Genomic DNA, 19,473 nt, shown 5'->3' with positions numbered 1-19,473 from the left:
CTGAGCAGCAGCTGCCAGGTTCCTGATGCTGGACCTGACTCAACTACAGCAACAAAGAGGGTGATCTGACAGCTAACAGCTTCTGCAGCTCTTAAGCCTGACTTCCACGTGCAGTATTGAGGCACTGGGTCTGCTTGAAGCTGTGGCCAGTTAATGTAGGGATCTCTGCTGTTGATGAAGAACTAGGTTATATCTGTGTGGCGCTGTAGGACCTCATATTTGTGGGTCTGAAGCAAGACTCCTGTTAGTAGGAACTCCTGGGATGCTCCAAGGCAGGCATGTGCCACTCTGCAAAGTGGTGTATGAGCTCCTTTTGGCAGAAGTAAACTTGGATAATACACAAGATCTGGCGGGATCCAGGAGGGCCTGCTGAGGGACTGCACAAGCACCATCTGAACCTCCGTCTGCCTGGGGTCTAGGCAGAGAGACTAACCTGGTCTTCCAAAACATGGGACAAGTTGGGGGCAAGGGTAGAGGGGAGATAGGTGTCTGGTGTGGAAGTACCAGTCTGGGGAGACTGGGATGGCTGGCATTCTTGGTTTGGAAGGTAAAAGGTGTGCGCCTGCAAGCTGACAGCTGCTGCCATATGCTGGTGGTCATGGCCAGGCAACCTACATGGGGAGTCCTTCCTGAAGGTATTACTGTGTTCTGCCATCCCCTTTCTGCTTTAGAGATGTGTTTGTTTCTGTCTGTGCTGTAGCCAGTTTGGTCGCTGCTCTGTGCGTTTGCATGTGCTTCAAAAAACGGCAGTGCTTGTGTCCCTTTCATTGATACCATTTTCCTGGTTTGCTTAGCTAGCACTTGCTCGTCTTCCTGCCTCTCTGGGAGCTTTGGGAACCTCTTATGCCACCACTTCCCATAGTGCACACTCCTGACTTGGTCTGCAAGATGCATCTTCCCTAAATAGGTGTCCTTTGCATGTTTCTCCTGGGGACCCAATCCTAAAACCTTCGTCTCTTCGTTAGGACAATCTCTCAGTGCACCTTGAAATGAGATGAAAAACTGTGCTTAAATCCTGGCCTCAAAGATTTCTACCGTGAGACACCTCTGTGCTGTTGCTGGTGATACACAAGACAATGACGAACACTAAACCTTTGGCCTTCAGCAGTGCCTGGGTGGCAGTGCTCTTCCACGGTCTTATTTGTCTGTCAGGTGGAGGGAGGAGCGCACAGCGACATTTCTATCCAAACACATACCATGCTGCTTGGTATTCATTTTTGTTAGTCTAACCTGTTCCTTCTGTTTGTGTGGTGGTTTAACCTGGTAAAAAGCACTTACGCTTGCATTAAACAAACCTAGTTGCTGTGCACATAAAGGAGTGTGAAGCCGTTGTCATTCTGAGTGCATGAATTGCTGTGTGGAGCCAGTTGTGGCATCTGCAGAGAGGTGAAAGATTGCAGAGCTCTGGCTAGGTAAGTTTTCATTGTTCTTTTAGGCTTTTCGTGAGATGATCCCACTCAGCTCCCTTTCTGCTATTTATTTTCTACTGTCTTATGTCCTAAATCTTCCTGGATTCAGTGGGAATTTACCCAGAAGACTCTGGTTTTGCTTGTTCTTGTTTGCAATGTTTGTCATGCCAACAGGGCATTAGGTAATTAATGACACACTGTGTGTTTTTATCTGTTTAAAAATATTACGGAAAAAATTGCGAAAAGTTTCCAGTATAGGATGTTAGCTGAACCGCCTGAAGTTCCTGGCTCAGCCCAGACCATCCCACAAGCACCATTTTTTATATGGCTGAGTTGGGGTAGATGTTTCTATTGCTGGGGTAGTTAATAGCACAGTCACTGCTATTATATGCATCATAAACACTGGGAGTGCGCAAAAGGAGGACGTATCGGGGAAATAGGTATGTGGCTTTAAATGACAGTGGGTATATATTTGAGCAGGGCATCCTGAAACCCTGGTGGTCCTAACTCCAACACTAGCTTAGTCAACCTAGATAACAAATATAAACATAAATAGGTTAATGTACATGGGACGAGGTTTGGAGGTAGGAGCCTTTTACAGCTGGTAGAAAACCGCAGCTTGATGCTTGGGGTTCCCAGAACAATGTTTCCACATCCTATCTCAGGCTCCACTGTGGGGTGAGTTTTCCCCATAAGTAGGCTACTTGTTGGTTTGGGATTTCTTATAATGTTGGGGATTTTTCCAGTCAGTTTTATGGGTCTTACTGGGATTTAAAATCAACCAGAGTCTGAACACAGTTTTATTGTAACTGAATGCAAGCCAGACTGGGGAAAGAATCAAAGGTTGCAGCTTCAGACTGCACTTGGACACTTCTTTAACTGTATGCATCAACCCCTTTGCTTTTAAAGGGACTTTAGAGTATATTTCTGCTAAAAACATGTCTAAATGAACTGTGCTCCAGAAGAGAATTCTCTCAGCAGTTATGGTCTGTGGTGTGTTGTATTAATTGGATGTGTTGCTCCCAGTGCATGTGCTTCTCAGGAAACCTAGTGAGGAGGGATTCAGTCAGGTCTGTGGTCTCAGCTAGATCCACTGTTCCTATCATGAATGGCAGGAATCCCACAGGCAGCCCCAAACTTGGTGTTTGACCTCTGTGCCTTCCTAAGGACACTTTGGGGTTCTAAAAACTGTACCCAGTTCCTCAAATACTTTTATTAGGTAATTAAAACCACTGTGGCTATTTGTGTGCTGCACAGAATAATTACAGTTTATTTAGCAATATCTGCATTAGGTTCACCATGGCCAGTTTGAATTTTAACCTAAGTTGCACGTCAAGGTTTCAGCTTGAAGAGCAGGAGTGTGCGTTCGAGGTTGACCTCCTTTTACGCAATCATTACAAATATGGCAGTTGGGTAGGTTGCTACCAAAATGCATTAATGACTGAGAAAGGCTCTAATGCATTTCTCTTCCTGTGAAACAGCCCTCAGGAACACAGGACTTTCCCTGCAAAGCTGGAAGGGTTTCTTCTGAAGCATTGCTCAGGATGTGTAAATCACTTGTAGCCAAGGTATCAGCACAAATGATCTAGGTGATGTCCTTGGACCAAGCCATCCTTTAAATCTCTTAGTTGTCAGATCCTATTCCTTTTCTGCTAGAACCTGTAGAGACATCCACAAGGGGAAGTTCAGCACCAGGAGTGGATGACTAGATGAGGCTAATGTTCTAACATCTGGCTATGTTTCTTCTAAATTACAGAATGATCAGGGATATCTGATTTACCAGGGCAAGTTAGCTAGGATATACTTCCCTAAAAACCATCAAATACGCTAGCAAAATGCAGTGTGTCTCATGTTCCTTCCATCCACTAATTTTTGCCATTTTAAAATTGACCCAGGTTAGTCAGAGGATGAGCTCTGCTTTTAGCTTTCACTTTAGCTGTTCCTCTTGATGTTGGCTAGAGCAGTTTTTTGGCAGGCATGCCTCATGCAGCACCTGCTTTTGCAAGCCTGCTGGATGCCTCTTCTGTGGCCATCTATTTTTGAAAATAAATCAGGTATTTTGCTTTGAAAACTAAAGTGTGACTCTCCAAGGCTAGCTTTTTTGAAGGATGGATTCAGACAGAAATGGTCTTTCCAAATTATAGGTTTAAAATTACCCTACCATTATACAACTGCTTGGCACTTCTCCAGAAAACTGAAGACGTTTGGAGCTTTTTCCACTGAAATGATAATTGCCCAGTGAAAACAGGATTTAGGAAAACACAAACTGACATCAAGCTACTCCTTTTTGCTATAAATTATATTGACTCTGCACTATTGCAAAATTACTTTGGATGATTTGACCATGGAAGAATGTAGTGAAAGACTCTTATTACCACACTCACATGTGCAGGGAAATTGCAATGCATCCAAACAAATCTAAGCTTAGACAAGACTTTCCACCAACTTCAAACAACTCTCTACTTTTCTTCCTCAGAGTTCCTCAGGCCTCTATTAGAATATCTTTAAGGTGCTTAACAAGCAGGTGTTGCCCATTGTGTGGCAGGATGGAAGTCACCTTTTCTTCCTCAACAAAATTTTCAATATTTGGGTTGTTTACTCCGAGCTGCCTTGAAAGCAATGAAGAACAGGAATGAAAAACTCCCAATTCTGACTCTGAAAAAAAAATAGTTGTTTATGCAAGGTATTATTTTCCCATGAAACTCCCTTTTGCAGGATATCGTTGAGCTTACTAGTATACTAGAAATTATTTAGGAAGAGGTTTTTAAGATGTGTATCAGCAAGTGGATGGATGTGTGTAGATAGGCAAACAGATGTACAGAGATTTGGGAGAATGCACTTAATGCCCAATGGATACTTTCTGTAAGCACTGGAAGTGCTGAAGTGAATCGAAAAAACAAACTTGCCCATGGACTGTGAGCGATTTCTTTGTTTGGCTCAGTTTGCCTAACTACTTTATACTACAGGGTGGAAAGGGTTATATTTTCCTCTATAAGAGTAAAAGATGGATGTTAGTCAGAGAGCCTGTTGGGCTAGTAAAGGTGAACTGTCAAGAGCTGACAGCATATGAATGGAGTTACCTTGGAGATGCAACAGAAGACCAACAACTAGATGTTGAGGTTTTAATGAATGTCTGCCAGGGGAGGGGGAACGTGTGAAAATGGCATGGCTGGACCTTGAAACTAAGGACTGAGGTGCTGGGATGCTGGAGGAACTCGGCTGAGGAAGAGGAGGAGGGATGGTGTACGGCCATGCCTGAAGTCCCTTTGGCGCTCTGAGCCCAGAAGAGCCATTTGGAAACTTTTTTTTCTCTGGGTGGATTGTGTGCAGTCACTCAGCAAACCATTGGCAGGACCAAGAGAAGGGGCAGCCTTAGGGTGTTGGGTTGTGCCCTGATAAGTGTATCGATCGCCTGCTGCAAGCATTTGCAGAAAACAAAATGACTTAAATGATAAGAGTAAGGGATCTTAGATAATGATATATGCTCTCAACAGCCCAATTTAAAATGAAAACAAGAGCTAATTTCCAGACCTCTTACCTGAAATGAATTCTCTGTCCAGTCCCTGCTTATAGTATGAACTCCAAAATGCATCCTAGACTGACTCTAGGGAAGTTTGAGATGCCTGTTGATCAGTAACACAAAGGTTTTCCACGTATGCATTCAGTAACAAGATGTTACTTTTAGTACCATTGAATCAGCTGAGACATAGAGGGAAGATGACTGAGTATCTGTAGATGTGTGTAGCTGCCGCATTATTTGCCAGGACGTGGATTGCATCCGATGGTGCAGACGGCTGGGGGCTCTACCTTGCTTTTTCCCTATCACTTTCTGCAAATGCAATGAAGGTTTGGTCTTACTGAGATCTTTAGAATCTGGCTCTTTATTTTTCTAGTATTGCCAATAATCTGGGATAATTCCTTCTGTGGAAGGAGCATGTGTGGGGCCAGAAGAGCACTGTTTGGGGTGGATTTTTTTCAGTCCTTCAGCTCAGCAGCAAGCAGTTCACCTGAGCCCCCTCTCTTCTCCTGAAGTGGGCTCCTCAGGGCTCGGTGAGTTGGGTCAGCAGGAGTATTTTATTACTGCATTTTTGAACCTTACTTTCCCTGGAGTGGTTTGCTGGTCATAAGGCAAATACTGGTCTCAAGTGTGCTCCAAGAGAATGGTCTCGTCCACAGTGGCATGGTGAATTCACACAGTGAGCTTGCGATAGGCCTGTTTGTTTGTAAAAAAAAAAAAAAAAAAAAAAAAAAAAAAAAAAAAAAAACCAACCAAAAACAAACAAAAAACCCAAAACAAAAAAAACTTAAACCACATTTGTTTTGTAATCGCTTCCTATCCCTCTACCTTAAGGGTGATTTTTTTTTCCCATAGTTGCAGCGTTGTCTTCAGGAGAGCCTATGTTTTGTGACTTTGGGAAATGTGCTGTCTGCTATGTGGGAATCTTTAGTATTTAGAGCCTTGCAGCCCAGGTTGTGACTGACTCCTGTCAAGGAAAACTACTCAGATTTGAGACAACTGGAGTCCTGTTTCCTCCATCAGGTATGGAAAGGAGTGGAGTGGGACACCCTGGCTCCCTTTCCCTATATGAGATCACACTCCGTGCTAGGTGAGCCAATGCAAGAGCTGGAACTTGTTTCAAGTTGCTGCACCATAAGGATACCATCTTGCGATATCTTGTTAAGGGTTGAAACCATGCATGCTTTATCACAGGCTTGGGTGGACATAAGGTCTCCCATTACAGAAAGGTCTAGCAGGTCAATCTAGCTTGTTGATGAGTGCCATCAGAGAAATTGCATCAACACCAAAGTGATTTCCATGGAAGCTCAGAGAAAGTTTGGAAGAATATTTTGCCTCATGAGAGGATAATTGCAGATGCTTGCATATTGCAATGTTTGCATATAGCAGCCTGTAATGTCTAAAGTTATAGGCGCTTGTTTGTCTGTGCTGGTGGGAGGAAGAGCATTTGCTGTATCGATGTGCTTTCCCGAGTGGATGAGAGCATTCATGCCAGTAGGGACTTCAAAGGCGGGGGAGTAAGACCAAAGGGTGTCTGCCTGTCTGGCCATCAGTATGCTGGAGCCTTTTTTCAGAAACTAGGACCTGACAGATATGCTCTGCTGCACAAAACCAAACAGCATTAATGTTGTTGCCAAATATAACTTCCAGCGATCTTCCGAACTGTTTCTCATTAGCTGTCCTAGCTGTGTTACTGCTGCTGACGGGAACTGGCCTTTACAACCTGCTCTGTAAACACGCTTTCCAGAGCTCAGCTTGGACAGTGGTTATGGCTCTGCTGCTGCAAGTCTCCTGGGTTGGATCTGGGCCTGTCCCTGGGAAAGGGTTACAAAACAGAAGGGTCATATCATCACTGTTTGTTTATGGTGGTTTCGGGAGACGCGGGAGCAGTGTTACTGCTCGGATCTTTCCATTGAATCTTGCAGATTCTCTGTAGAGAACCTGTCTCCTCCGCACTGCAGTAGCACTGATCTAACTCCAGAAACAATTTGGGTTTTTTTGGCTGCACTTTGGGGAAATTCATTCAGTCTAATGGCATTTTGAAGAGGAAAAACAAAAGTATCTAAGAGCCTGGAGTTTGAGAAGTTGGCTGTTGTACACTGGGTGGAATTCTGAATGGAAAAATCCTGTGGATTTCTGCTATGCAGAGCTAGTTGTCCAGACCTATTGTACTACCTCGTGTCAATTAAGTACTATCTAAAAACTACAGGATGGTTGCCACTAAATGCTCGTATCCAGTCGCATTTCATAGGTTCAAGATGCCTATAACCTAAGATAGAAATAAATGTGAATCCGGAATTGCTTCTATGAATTTCCATTAGCAAAGCTTTCAGAGTTTATTATTCACAAGTGCTTTGGATGGTTTTAATAATATGATAAAAAAGCCATGCTCTCATAAGCCAGAAGGCTGTAAGACAATTGCAAAATGGAAGCTGATTTAGGGTGAGTACAGCTGCTCAGGCAGCTGAACACAGCTGAAGAAGGCTGTAGTACTTTTGTTGAAGGTGTCTGAGTCCATACTTGTAAAAGGAGGGGCAATCTAGAAGCAGAAGAAATATGAGAAGTTCCGGGACACAAAGACAGAATAAGCTTGAATGATATTCTGGATCCTGGCTCTAATTTGGTCAGACCTGTGCTGGAGAGGTGCTGCACACATCTGAAAGGAACCTGCTAATATTCATCATCGTGCCAGGATTAAATGGTGTGCTCATTCCCTGGCTCCAGCACCGAAGGGCACTGAGCTCCAGCCTGAACCCCTCCAATCCCTGCCTGTGCACGGAGGACGTTAACTTCTGCTGTGGCCAGGCTGGCAGGGAGAGTGCTGCCTGGTGTTGCCTGTTGCGCTTTGGTTAGCACAGCTGCCTGTGGAAGATAGGGAGCTCTGTCTTTGAATCTTTCCAGCACAACATTGTAAAATTCAATTTCTCTTGGCACTGGGGTGCTGTACGCTTTGCATATTTGTTTGGCTGGTGGAAATTCCTGAGAGTGAGTGGGGCATCAAGTGCTTTATATTGTTGTTATTTAGGAGAGATTTGCTTCCTAGTGATTGCTTATAGTAAATAAAATTAAAAATCAAATTCAAATGGTAGTTTTAGACACTGAGACTGCCTGAGCCTGTGTTTTGTGAAAGCCCATTGATGCAATAATCTGCATTTATGAAAAGCTGAGTATCCTATCCGAAAGTGTGGCAAGTACACTAAGTTTTGCAAGGAGCCTGGCTGGGAGGAGATGCTCTTGTCCTTCCTGCCAGGTCGTCTGCATTGGGATCAGAGTGGTGAATCACAAGAACGTGCAGGGAGCAGCACTATTCTCCTTCTGTTCTCCATATGGAAATGGCCATTACGGGTCCCACAGGGAGGATGACTGAAGCGCTGCTGTTAGCCAGGTCATGTTTGCATGAAGTGCTGGGGGAAGAACGTAATGCAAAACCCCTGACCAGACTTGTGTCCTCTTCCAGAGACGCACTTGATGCTGCCAGTGTACTTTATAATCGAGTTGATGAGGGCGTCCACCGACTGGTGATGCTGTCGAACAAACGCATCCAGGAACTGGAGCTGGTGATGGAGTTTGAGAAAGTAGAAGAATGTTTTAAGGAGGTAAGGCCTGTTTGTCAGTTCCAGTGACTGCCTGCTGCCACCCTCTGACTGTACATCCTACAGCAGGTACTGGGCCTGTTGATCTCTAGTGTGAAGGTGTAGAATGATGCCTGTAGACCCTTAAAAAGAACACCTGAACAACTGAACATTAGAATTTGGGATACGTTTTCAGATATGCTGAGAACCAAGCCATTGTTTGCCTGGTATCTCTTGATGCCAAGTAAAAGTCTCCTGGCTGCTCTGTAGGTATGGATCAGTCAAACCCCATAAACATCTGTGATGTTTTTCCATACTTAAAGACCACAGCGTAGTGGCTTGTTGGTTGGCAGTACCCTTGGAGGTGGGCTGTCTTTTCACAGTGGTCAGCAAAAGTACCCTCCCATCAAGACTGTTGAGGAGCCATTCTTCATGCTCCACCTTGACTAGCAGCAGAGTGTTGGCAACAAGCTGATGATGAGTCTGCATGTCACCTCTGGGCTGTAGGTCCTTCAGGGTTTGCTTATATCCTGCTGCTGAACGGGGTACGCATTGCATACCCCATGCTAGCTGCCCGTCCCTGCTGTGCACTCTGTTTAGTGCTCAGGTCCCTGCTATCTGATAAGCCTCAGGCACCCTCCTTCCCCTCTGGGTGCAGCCCCAGGCACGTTCCTTTTGCCTCTGGGTGCAGCCCTGTATGCAGTCTCTAGGTGGGGGAACAGCCCCTTGTCCTTAGCCCAAGAGCCATGCGCAATCCCCCCACCCCTGCACTTTTGTGGGAGCTTAAAATTCCCCTTCATGTGGTGCTCATTGAAACTCTTTACAGCTGTGGGATAACTGAAGCAAACAGGCACTGGTTTTCAGAAAGACCTTTGAAACCTGTAGCTGTGTAGACAGAGAACCTTAAAACATCATAAAGTAGCTCAGGCTGTCTGAGCATCCTACAAGATCTGATCAGTTCTTTCAGTGTTGCAGATCCCAGGTGTGCTCCTTAAGGCTAAACACTAACTCGAGATTATGGAGTCACGTAGTCTCCTTTGCTGTAACTCATCAACAATGAGAAGGTTTTTTTGTATCACTTATTACCCAGTGTGTGTGAAGGGCTGTATGCCGTTTGGAGCTCACTTTAGGAACCTGCATCCTTAAGATCAGTGCTAGGACCAGTTTCACCAGTGCTCTTCTAGGATTCTGGGCTCCTCTTCTCTGGAGACAACTGGATTTGCAGAGGAGGCTGTAGCCTACCTGTTGTTTTCACAGGCCAAGGTGGATCCAAGAGTTTTAATGACTTCCCATTTGGAGGTAGACACTCGGGTGCCGTGCACTATGTGTTCAGGAGAAGCGTGACGCAAGAACCTAGTAAAAACTCCCTTAAATGCAGAGGTTCTTAATACTACACAGAAATTTAAAAAAGGCACAAAGGCAGGATCTGCAACCTGTCCCTGCTTTAAGCTGCACTTTTTTGATTGAATTGAGCAAAACTGACTGCTCCCAGCTTACTTTGCTTGCAGATCACCAATGATGGCAGCATTGTTGGCAGCAGCTGCTCCTGCTTTTAAGCCTGCCTAGGCGCTCTAGGCAGCAGCAGTGTACCCCTTTGCAGTATGGGTCACAACCTGGGAACCCACCCCATCTCCTCCTCTTGCCAGTGGGTTTGTTCCATGGGCATGGACCCTCTCTCAGTCCAGAAGACTAGGAGTTTGTCCTTGACTGAGAGGTTGAGTTGGGATATGGATTGAGATGATGCAGGAAAACAGGATGCATGGGCATTAGGAAATGTTTAGTCTGTCCCTTCCCACAGGTGCAGTTAATGCCTGAAGCATTGCAGACAAGTTTACTAGCCTGTTTTTAAAACCTACTGTTGATGGAGATGCTGTGTTATCCTGCCTGGCCTCCTGTGTCTGCTTTGCTTTTAGAACACTCTCGTTAGTTCTCTACCCGTGTTTGAGGACATAGGTTTGTAACTGCAGCAGTGGCTGGGCTCTCTCAAGTAACCTGCAGTTACTGCACAGCTTTGTGGCAAGCTGCCTTCAGAAAACCAGTAGCTGAGAGTCCCAGAGAACCATGAAACATTGCAGATAGGGAGAATCCATCAGTATGTTCACACTGACGTAGTTCATGTCCTGCCAGTCAGAAAAGGGAAGTGGTGTAGGAAACCTGGCAGCAGGGAGATTTTGTCCCACTTGGGGGTAACAATAATAGGAATATCAGGCCAGCCTGCAGGTTGCAGGGCTTGCATTAGACCATGGCTCACCTGAAACAGAGCCCAAGCAGCTACTTGCCCTGTTTATGCCTAAGGCTAGTGAGCAATAGCAGAGCTTTGCAATTACTCAGTAACCTGAAGCGGAAAAACTCCTAGCAGGAGTCTCAGGCTGAAATGCCAGGATGGAGGGGGGAAGTGGACATGCACATTCTTTCCAATAATGAAATGACCAGCGTTATGAGAGCAATTCCTTGCTCTTTCCACATAAAGGCCTACCTTGGTGAGTAGCACAGAGTGAGTAATAGTAGAGCTTTTCCCTTTTCTCCTAGGTCAGCAGTTGGATCGAGAATGTTGGCAGAAAACGGCTAAAGGAAACAATCAACCTGGATGATTCTTTGGAGATGCTGCTTCAAGCGCAAAAGCAGTTCAGGGAGTTTGATCTTATTGCCAGTGTAAGTGTTGTCTGATTGGAAAAACATATTCTCTAGAGTCTGAGCTGGCAGCATACGTACCTTGTACGTGCTCAGCCAAACCCATGATGCTAAGATGGCATTGGTAAGAGTGTGTCATTCCTTTACACTACTTGGCTTCCCTGCTGTCCTTTTGTAGACAAAGCCACCAGCTCAGCCCCTCAGTAGATGGCATTTGCCAGTCTTGAGGAAAATAACTACTGTGATGGAAGATGGTTTTTTTTTTTTTTTGTTAATTCCTTAATGTGCTTGTAATACTGTCTTTTTTGATCCTAATTGACCTGTGGCTTTATTGTGTAGGCATTTACAAGCTACTGTGTGGCTCATGTAAATCATAACAGAGGTCAGGACTCTCCAGAATTCTGCTGTAAACAAGTCCACCCCTGCTCATGTGATTTGAACCTTAAAAAACAATCTAATTAGTCCTAGCTGTTAATGACCTTGAAGATTATCTCCTGTCCATGTCAGGTCTCTATCCTTATATGCAACTGCATTTTGCTTTCAGGAATATTGCAGAAGGGGGCAGGAAGCACTAAAGAAGATGGATCGATGGGAAGACTTTTCCTCTGTGGATGTACATTCTTACAGGGTAAAGCTGCAGACCTACAAAGATCAACTGGAAGATTTCTGCACTCAACTGGATGAAAACAGGCATCGAATCTGTGAGACAGTTAGGCTGTATGAATTCTTTGACAAGGTAAGAAAGGCATCTGCTGCACGGAGGAGGGTGTAAAAAGCCTGCTCGGACTCAGTCCAGAGCTTGGTTGTTTATGAAAGATGTGAAATGTAGTGTGTGCACCAACAAGGAGCTGGATCTATGACCTGCAAAAGCCCCTTCATGTGTCTGCAGTGATTTTTTTCAAGTCAGTATGTGGAAGAAGGGGCGGGTGTGTATTCAAGAAAATGTCCTCATCTCTTAAGAATAGAGGTCTTCTGCTGTCTGAGCTGTAGCTCGTAGGCCCCTCTCATGGCTGCAGTGGACAGAAGTAGTATGGCAGTGCTGGCTTGGACACTAAGCCGAAAGACTGGCTGCTTGTGTCCAGTCTTGGCCACCAGGCCAGGGTAGGCTGCCTGCATTTTCTTCATATGGTATCCTTACATGCTGGTAAAGTCATCCTGTTGACACATCAGGAGTAGCAGCTCCCTGCTACTCAGCACTAAATATAGCCCAGCCCCTCTCTTGTGGAGGCCGGTATGAGGAAATGGAGCACCAGAACAGGGTGCTGGGCAATGTGGCTGAGGGACCCAAGGGGACTGGGTTGGCCCAGGCATCTGGGAAGCAGGAGGAGAGGATGCTGGTGGTGACTGTGCTGAGTGCCTGGCCTTATCACCTGTTTGGTGTAATGCATATGCACCTATTCAGCAGACCTGCAGTTGGATTTGGTGCCCTTTAATTTCTAAAGTTGCAGATGAATAAACAGTAAGATTTTCTACGTGCATTATAAAATACAGCTTTGGCAAGCACAGAAGGCCAGGGAGCCTGTGCTCTGTTTATTCCACACTTGTACAAACATTGGGCATTGAAGTTCTCAAATTCCAGAAAGAACAGACACTAGAAGTTAAGCTGTACCAGATGTAGGTGCCACTTAGTTGCTGTCTCTGAGCTGCCTTGGCAGCCTGAAGTGCGGGGGGGGGAAATTCAGGAAATTCAGCTAAACATGAAAACATTGCAAAGCATCCTGTGTGAGGGAGAAAAGTGGAAAAGGCAGCCCAGAACACTGCTGTCAGGACACGTGAGGATTTAAGTGAGTTTGGTGATGCTCTGCAGGTCTGCTCTAGCTCATTTAAGCAGTTTGCTGTGCAGGTGGGGGACCCTCTTGCTGTGGGAATGTGTAATGTGTGTGTGTGTGTGTGTGTATATATATATATGTGTATATATGTGTGTGTATATATATATATATTTTATCTTGGTCCCTGAACACCTGTTGCCATCATGGGGGATCCTGGTAAGGATGGTGGTTGTCATTTTCTTCTGATAAACTGAGGCACACAAAGGTGCCAGGTCTTGCTTGGCATCTTGGCAAGTCTATGGCCAAGCCAAATGTCAGTCCTGTATGAACCTGCCCAGCCAAAGTTAGACATCTCTGGAGCACAGATGTGGACTGTGGCACATGACAGCTGCTCCGTTCAGGCATGGGAAATATATCTCAGTAGTAGCTCTTGGGCTGCCCAGGTAGTCAGGCATGACTCAACAGCAATGGGTGTTCTTCCGCAGCTTCAAAGCCTGGGCCATTCCCAGGGGCACAAATGTTACGCAGACCCCAAAGATGAACCATTTCTTTTCCTAGGGCTTCATAGCACTGCTCATACAGCTTCTTTTTGGTGGGTGACAACTGGGGGATGCAGTCCTTGGCGACAGCAGCAGCATCCCTCTTGGCTGTGCCTTTCAATGCTCCACAGCCCCAGTGAAAACTGAATGATAGCAGTGTGTTTGTGCACTGCTTTGGTGTGAAGGAGAGGTATCTTGCTTAGTGAGGGAGGAGGATTTTGATCTTTCTGGTTTCAGCAGAACTATAAACAATGCTGGTGTTATAAATACAACACGTGTGTGTTGTGAACCGGTGGCCAACTGAAACCAGGGGTGTGGAGGGGATACATCCTGCAGCTGTAGGATGAGTACAGAAATTAGTGCGCAGCATGAAAGTTCTTTCAGTGCTGGTTATTTTGATCTTGATTTCCAGAATGCTGTCTGCCTTCCCAAAGCAAAGTCAGTGGTGTGGTCTGGGAGGTGGGGGGAAAGCAGATTTTATCTAAACTGATTTCACTCTCTTCTGATGCTGAGCTGCTTTGACCTTACTGTGGTGATGTTGTCAGTGCCTGCCTAACCCCCTTCTCTCTTCTCTAATATCTGAGGGAATATCAGTAGCAGGAGTCTAAACTAAGCAACGTCCTTGATTTTCTTTCTTGTAAAGAGCCTGCAGTGTGCCAGACCCCAGGATTTGGGGAAGGAGCCTGAGGATGCGTAAGCAATGTACGCTATGGTAATGAGCTGGCAAGCTCAGATCTCTCCAAACATCTCAGCATGCTCCAAGGGAGTGGAGCGCCCACCACAGGGATCATGGTATTCATCCCTCACGCACCTCGCTGCGTACTAGGAATGGGAGGCTCTGTTCTGCTGGGCCTCCTTCTGCATGTGGTGGACAAGTCAGAGCAAGCCACTGACTGTGGCTGCTGGACAGGCCATGGGACAGGACAGCGTGACCCCATATGGTCCATCAAGATGCTGTACTGTGTTTTTCACTGTTTGGCAGTTCCTGATGGTCTGTCAGACTCCCTGTGATGAAGCAGGCTGAGCTGGGCCAGACCACATGGAGCCTGCACATGGGCTGGCAGGGTTCCCTCCCCAAAGCCATGACCAGTGCCAAGCTGGATGTTTCCATTTGTCCCCGCTTCCTTTGTGGCAGGAGCTCTCTGTGCCTGACAAGGGCTGGATGATGGCTGGGCTCAGGCAGGAGGAGCGGTGAAGGAAGCTGCCTTCCCCATCTCTGACTGCAGGCAGAGGATTGTTTTTCAGTACCACAGACTCAGTGCGGGCATACTCAGGGACCTGCCATCTTCCTGTGGCTTCAAGCCTGGTCTGGCCGCTGTCCCTTGTTTACTCGATTCCAAGACTGTGTTGGGATCTGGCACCACACAGTGCTTTGGGGGAGAACTGGGAAGCTGAGCAAGCAAGGGTGTGCATGTTATACCAAAAGCACTGATGTCTGCTTTGTTCTGGGGTGCCTGCAAGGGCAGTCCCCAGTAGCCTTCGCTCTCACTGCCTATGCAAGTCTCCCTCTCCTTGCTTCCCTTGTTAGCCTTCACGTTTTTTCCTTTCTCAAGCTTTCTTTGGGTGAAATTATTTCCCAGGTCACTCTTCTATCCCCAGCTCTCTGCATGCTCTTGACTTTACCATGAGCAAAATGCCCAGCTGCCTGTGTCCACAGGCTTGAAATGGCCCACGTGAGAGCTGTGTGCCCTGTCAGGACCACAGCTACCTAACTCACAGAGGCACGTCTAATGAGCCAGAGCACACAGCATGGTCTCTGCCAGCCCTGGGATGACAACCAGTCCTGCAGAAGGTTGGTAGCGAAGGCACATGATACTTGCTGGCAAAAGTCACTGTGTTGGAAGAAAGTGCTGACCCAGTGGGAAGGGGCAGAGTCGCGTCACATTGGCTCAGCACCTGCATACCCTGCAGCCGTGTGGTGGTGTGGTGCCCAGAGCCTCACAGCTGAACTGCCCGTATCATTACGGGGGGGGGGGCCTGAGGCAGCCCCAGGGGCTCCTTCCTGCTTGTCAGGATGTTGTGCAAGATGCTGCCTCTTTTGGCGCTCAGGGAAAGTGTGGGCATTGCTCTGCCATGGCCTGGGAGCTTGTTGCAGCCTGGGCTCTTGTCTTGCATTTGCTTTCTGAGGGAAGCCATTTGGAGGCCCAGTGCTCAGGATTGTTGGGATGAGGATGGTTGAGAAATGGTAGCATTTCCCTGGTTGGGATTTCTTTGGGCTCTGCTCCATGAGCTGTTCCTTCAGTGGTGTTCTCTGGCTGCCATCCCTTGGACCCCTTCTCTCAAAGGACCCCTGGCTGTCAGCCTGTGCTGATTCTGGTTTCTCGGTAGTGGTCTCCAGCCATGCCTGGCTTCTTTCTGCTGCTTCTGAGCTCTGCTTGGAGTGGGCAGAGTGTTGCCCAACCCCTCTCCATCTGTGTTGACATCTCTTGTGGAGTGGGTTACCTATGCTCACGTGTGGATCTGCCCCCACAGCTAGTTCTCCTCTGCTCTCCTCCTTCTCTGGCCCTCCTCCTCAGCCACTTTGTTCTTTGTGGCTTAGAAAACAAAGCCTTTGGCAAGTGAAGGAGGTGCCTGCCCTTCCTGGGGGAGGGCCAGCTGGCCTGCATTTGATTATGGCAGCGCCTCCTCATCCCTCCCCATTGTCCTTGCTGCTGTAGGAATGCCAGCCTTTTTGCGCTCCATCCCCTGAACAAGTGTTGCTGCCTCTGGGGCCCAAAGAGGGGCTGGGGCCCTTCTTCCCATCCGTCCAGGCCCCGCTGGCAGGAGAGCCACTCTGCACATCTCCATGCACCTTCCCTCTGAGTCGAACACATCCCTTCTTGACTCCGGCAACAGACAGACACAGCAAACCCTCTTGTAAGTACCAAGTGTCCGGCGCCCCGGTTGACGTGTGAGTTGTATTGAGATTGTTTGGAAACAATGTAGAGAAGGCTTTTCACTCGGTTGCCTGTGCACGTCTGTATGCATCCAGCATGAATCAGAGTGCTTTGTGTGAGGCTTTTGTGCGCTCAGACAGAGCCCTGTGGGCTGTGTGCATCTTTGCATGGTCCCTGCGAATCCCAGGGTTGCACTGTCTGTTATACAGCAGTGCCTGTCCCTCTTTCTCTTTATTAGAGGTTATTGCATGATCATTTCAGTGGGCATAATTTAACTGTAGCTAGAAGTTGTTGCTGGGATTGCATGCCTCCAGCCTAGCTGGATGTACACACAGGGCAGGTGGTATCTTTTGATCTGCCTGGGCTTCTGTTAAAGGTTGTGGACAGCACAAGAGGGGGCTGCTCTCTTAGACTGCTCCAGGGTTTGCTGGGCTCCTGTCCTGTGAGTGACTGAGACCTGCTGGCACAGTGCTCCCAGCTCTGAGAGACAGATCTGATCTTAGATGTGACAGCAGAAATCCAGAGCATGATAAAGTAGCTGACTTCCACAGATGTCATTACCTCCCACTTCTCCCCAAAAGATTCAGAACAGTGACCTGCTGATATCTTGTTTTCTGCTGCACTTGGTTTCTGATGATGTACCAGATTATAATGTCGGGGATGATGGTTTGGGGGGGGGGGGGGGATCAAGTCCCCTTCAGGCAATAAATTATTGATGTTTCTTTTTGCTTAGCCTTTGATGAGGAAAGAAGGGTTTGTGAATGCTGGTCCTAAAAATGTGGTGTGTGTTTGTTCCCTGTGCCCCCCCCATCTCAGGCTGTTTGGCCTAGGTTGAGAGTTTATTTCACTAAAAGGGCATTATGATTCCCTGCTCTGGGAATGTGCTTGGAGGAGATTTGGAGAGTAGAACTTAGCACCGAAGTGGAAAAAGAGGCATTTGATGTGTCCTTACTGTAGCGTACCTGTTATGAACAGAGATGCAGGTTGCCATGCCACAATGCTTGTCTCTTGCTAGCAGTCCTGTGCAGGTCAGAACACAGCTTTGCCCCCCAGCACCTCTGAGCAAATGAGGTTTTTGCTGTGGCTTATAAAGTCTCTGGGAGAGGCTTAGCACACACTTCTCTCTCTGCTTCTGCTCAGAGATTGGCTTTACTTTTCTGGGGACGACCTGCATGAAATTTCCAAAAAACAGCCTTCATCTGGTTACTGGTGCAAGTACTGAAGATGATGAAGGAAGATTTGAGTAGCACAACAGAGGAATGTATACCATGCCTTCCTGATGCCGTGACACTGTTTTAGGGGAAGCCACTGTTGCCTCACTTCAGCATTGTCTGACAGCAGCTGTCTCATCTCTCTTTCTCTCTTCTCTCTCTCTCTCTCCTTCCTCAGTTACACTTGTAAAGTCGTGCCCCTAGACAGACATCTAGTCTGATTTGCTCTCCCATTTCAGGGGTGTCCTTTTTCATGTGCAGCCTGAAGCAGTTGGGGAAATGAGCCTAGAGGTTGGAAAATCGATCTTCTGGCAGAGTTCGTGCAAGGTTAATGCATGAAATCTCTCTCTTCTCCTTCCCGACAGGTTTTTGCTGGAGAAGTCATGTTGCAAGGTTAATAAGCCTCTAATGTTGACTTTCCCATCAATGGGTATTCATGTATCAGAAAGTTTCTGCTTTGCCTTGGAGTTTGAGATAGCCCTCTTGCACAGACAAGAAGTCTTGACCGTTTAAATCTGATCCGCTACAGCTCCCCCGTATTTTTCTGTCTTACAAAATTAGTTATTTGGAAACTGTTCTGTTTTCTGACTTCTGCAGTAACTCACTGCTGGTGCCCAGGCTATTTTCTCTTGTGTTTCATCAATGACTCTATTGCCAAATTGGCATCACAGCAGCACCCCTAGCTCCCAGCAAGCTCTGTGACAGTACGTGAATGCTAAATGGTACCTTTCTGGTTGCACAACGCAGGTGTGAGACTGGTGCATAAGTTTGTCTCTGTGTTACAGGGCAGCAGTGAATTAATTAGGGTTTTTCATGTGCTAAATTCAAGCACAATTCGCAGTTGAAGGTGAGGGGTTCTTGGGTTGAGGTGCTTTTGAGCACCTTCACCAGCACCTCAGGCTCTGCTTTAGTGCAGTATGAGGTCTGTGTGATGTGTGTGGCATGTGCCGGGGGACAAAGCCTTGATCTGTCTGTCTGGGGTCAGTCTCCCTACCACTGTGCTGGCTGAATCCTCCCCCTCATTGGAGGGCATGGCAGGAATAAGAGGCTGGGGGATACTATACCGGGCCAGCACATGGCATCTTTTTGGGGTGTAGGCTGCTCACCCCTCAACTGCCTTCCCTGATCCCAGGAGTGCAAACATGTTCTGACACTGCTGTTTTTGCAGGGGGGCAATGCTTGATGTGTTGAAAGCATCTGCTGCCTTCATCCTTGATCACCAGAGCACCTTTGAGTAAATATGCCTCTGTGCCTTTGGCTGCCCATGAGCATAAACTGACAGTTGTCTGAAAGTCTGGGGCTCTCCTTCGCTGAGTCAGGTGGGATCAAATCTCCTGCAGGGTCACAACACTGGTAGCCAGTCACTAATGGCAGGGAAGCAGCATTTCCTCCCAGCAGATTTAGGGATTTCCCAGCTCGTGTTGCAGCTGCATTTTACTTCACGTGTAAGATCTGATGCTAGCAGAGGTCTTCTCTCAGCTGACCCCAGCCTTGTGCATGTGTGCAAAATGTTGTGTTTGGGTGCTTTTTTTTCCACCCTGAACTTGGGATAGGAGCTGCGCAAGGTGACAGATTTTCTGAATGTTTGTGTGCTGGCATCCATCTGGATGCTCGGATCCTCCTGGAGGCTGGAATTCCCTTTAGTCACAGGAGTTAAATAGATCTGTTCAAGCAATCTGGACATGAAGCTCCCCTCGGCACAGATGGGGCTGAAGCTCACAATGGCTCCCATCTGCATATCAAAGCCCTGGACATATGGACAGGGTTCTCCCGAGCACCCGCTGCCTCTGACTGGGCTCCTTTGGCTGCTCTGCAGGGGCTCACATTCTGTTGAGTACATCTTAATGTGCTCTTAAACCAGGGACTTATTTCTAGCCTTGTCAGCCACCCTGAAGAACGGAGGCCCAACAAACGCATGGGGTGTCTGGGTTCAGTTTCAGCTCCACATC

At 47.1% G+C, this 19,473-nt stretch overlaps 1 protein-coding gene across 1 annotated transcript in view; it reads left to right on the top strand.

Annotated features, from left to right (window-relative positions):
* The window catches only part of PLEKHG4 (pleckstrin homology and RhoGEF domain containing G4), a gene marked incomplete at its 5' end in the record, with an annotated part of 60,394 nt that overhangs the window by 21,728 nt on the left and 19,193 nt on the right, over nucleotides 1-19,473 (top strand). Inside the window, 3 exons of the mRNA XM_082319069.1 lie at nucleotides 8,384-8,522; nucleotides 11,028-11,150; nucleotides 11,674-11,865. Coding sequence (XP_082175195.1) covers nucleotides 8,384-8,522; nucleotides 11,028-11,150; nucleotides 11,674-11,865 — 454 coding nt within the window. The remainder of the gene's footprint in view (nucleotides 1-8,383; nucleotides 8,523-11,027; nucleotides 11,151-11,673; nucleotides 11,866-19,473) is intronic.

Source organism: Platalea leucorodia (genome assembly GCF_965183815.1).
Source record: "Platalea leucorodia genome assembly, chromosome: 8".
Classification (NCBI taxonomy): Eukaryota; Metazoa; Chordata; class Aves; order Pelecaniformes; family Threskiornithidae; genus Platalea; species Platalea leucorodia.
The sequence above is the reverse complement of the archived record's forward strand: the minus strand, read 5'-3'. Positions and strand labels throughout refer to the sequence as shown.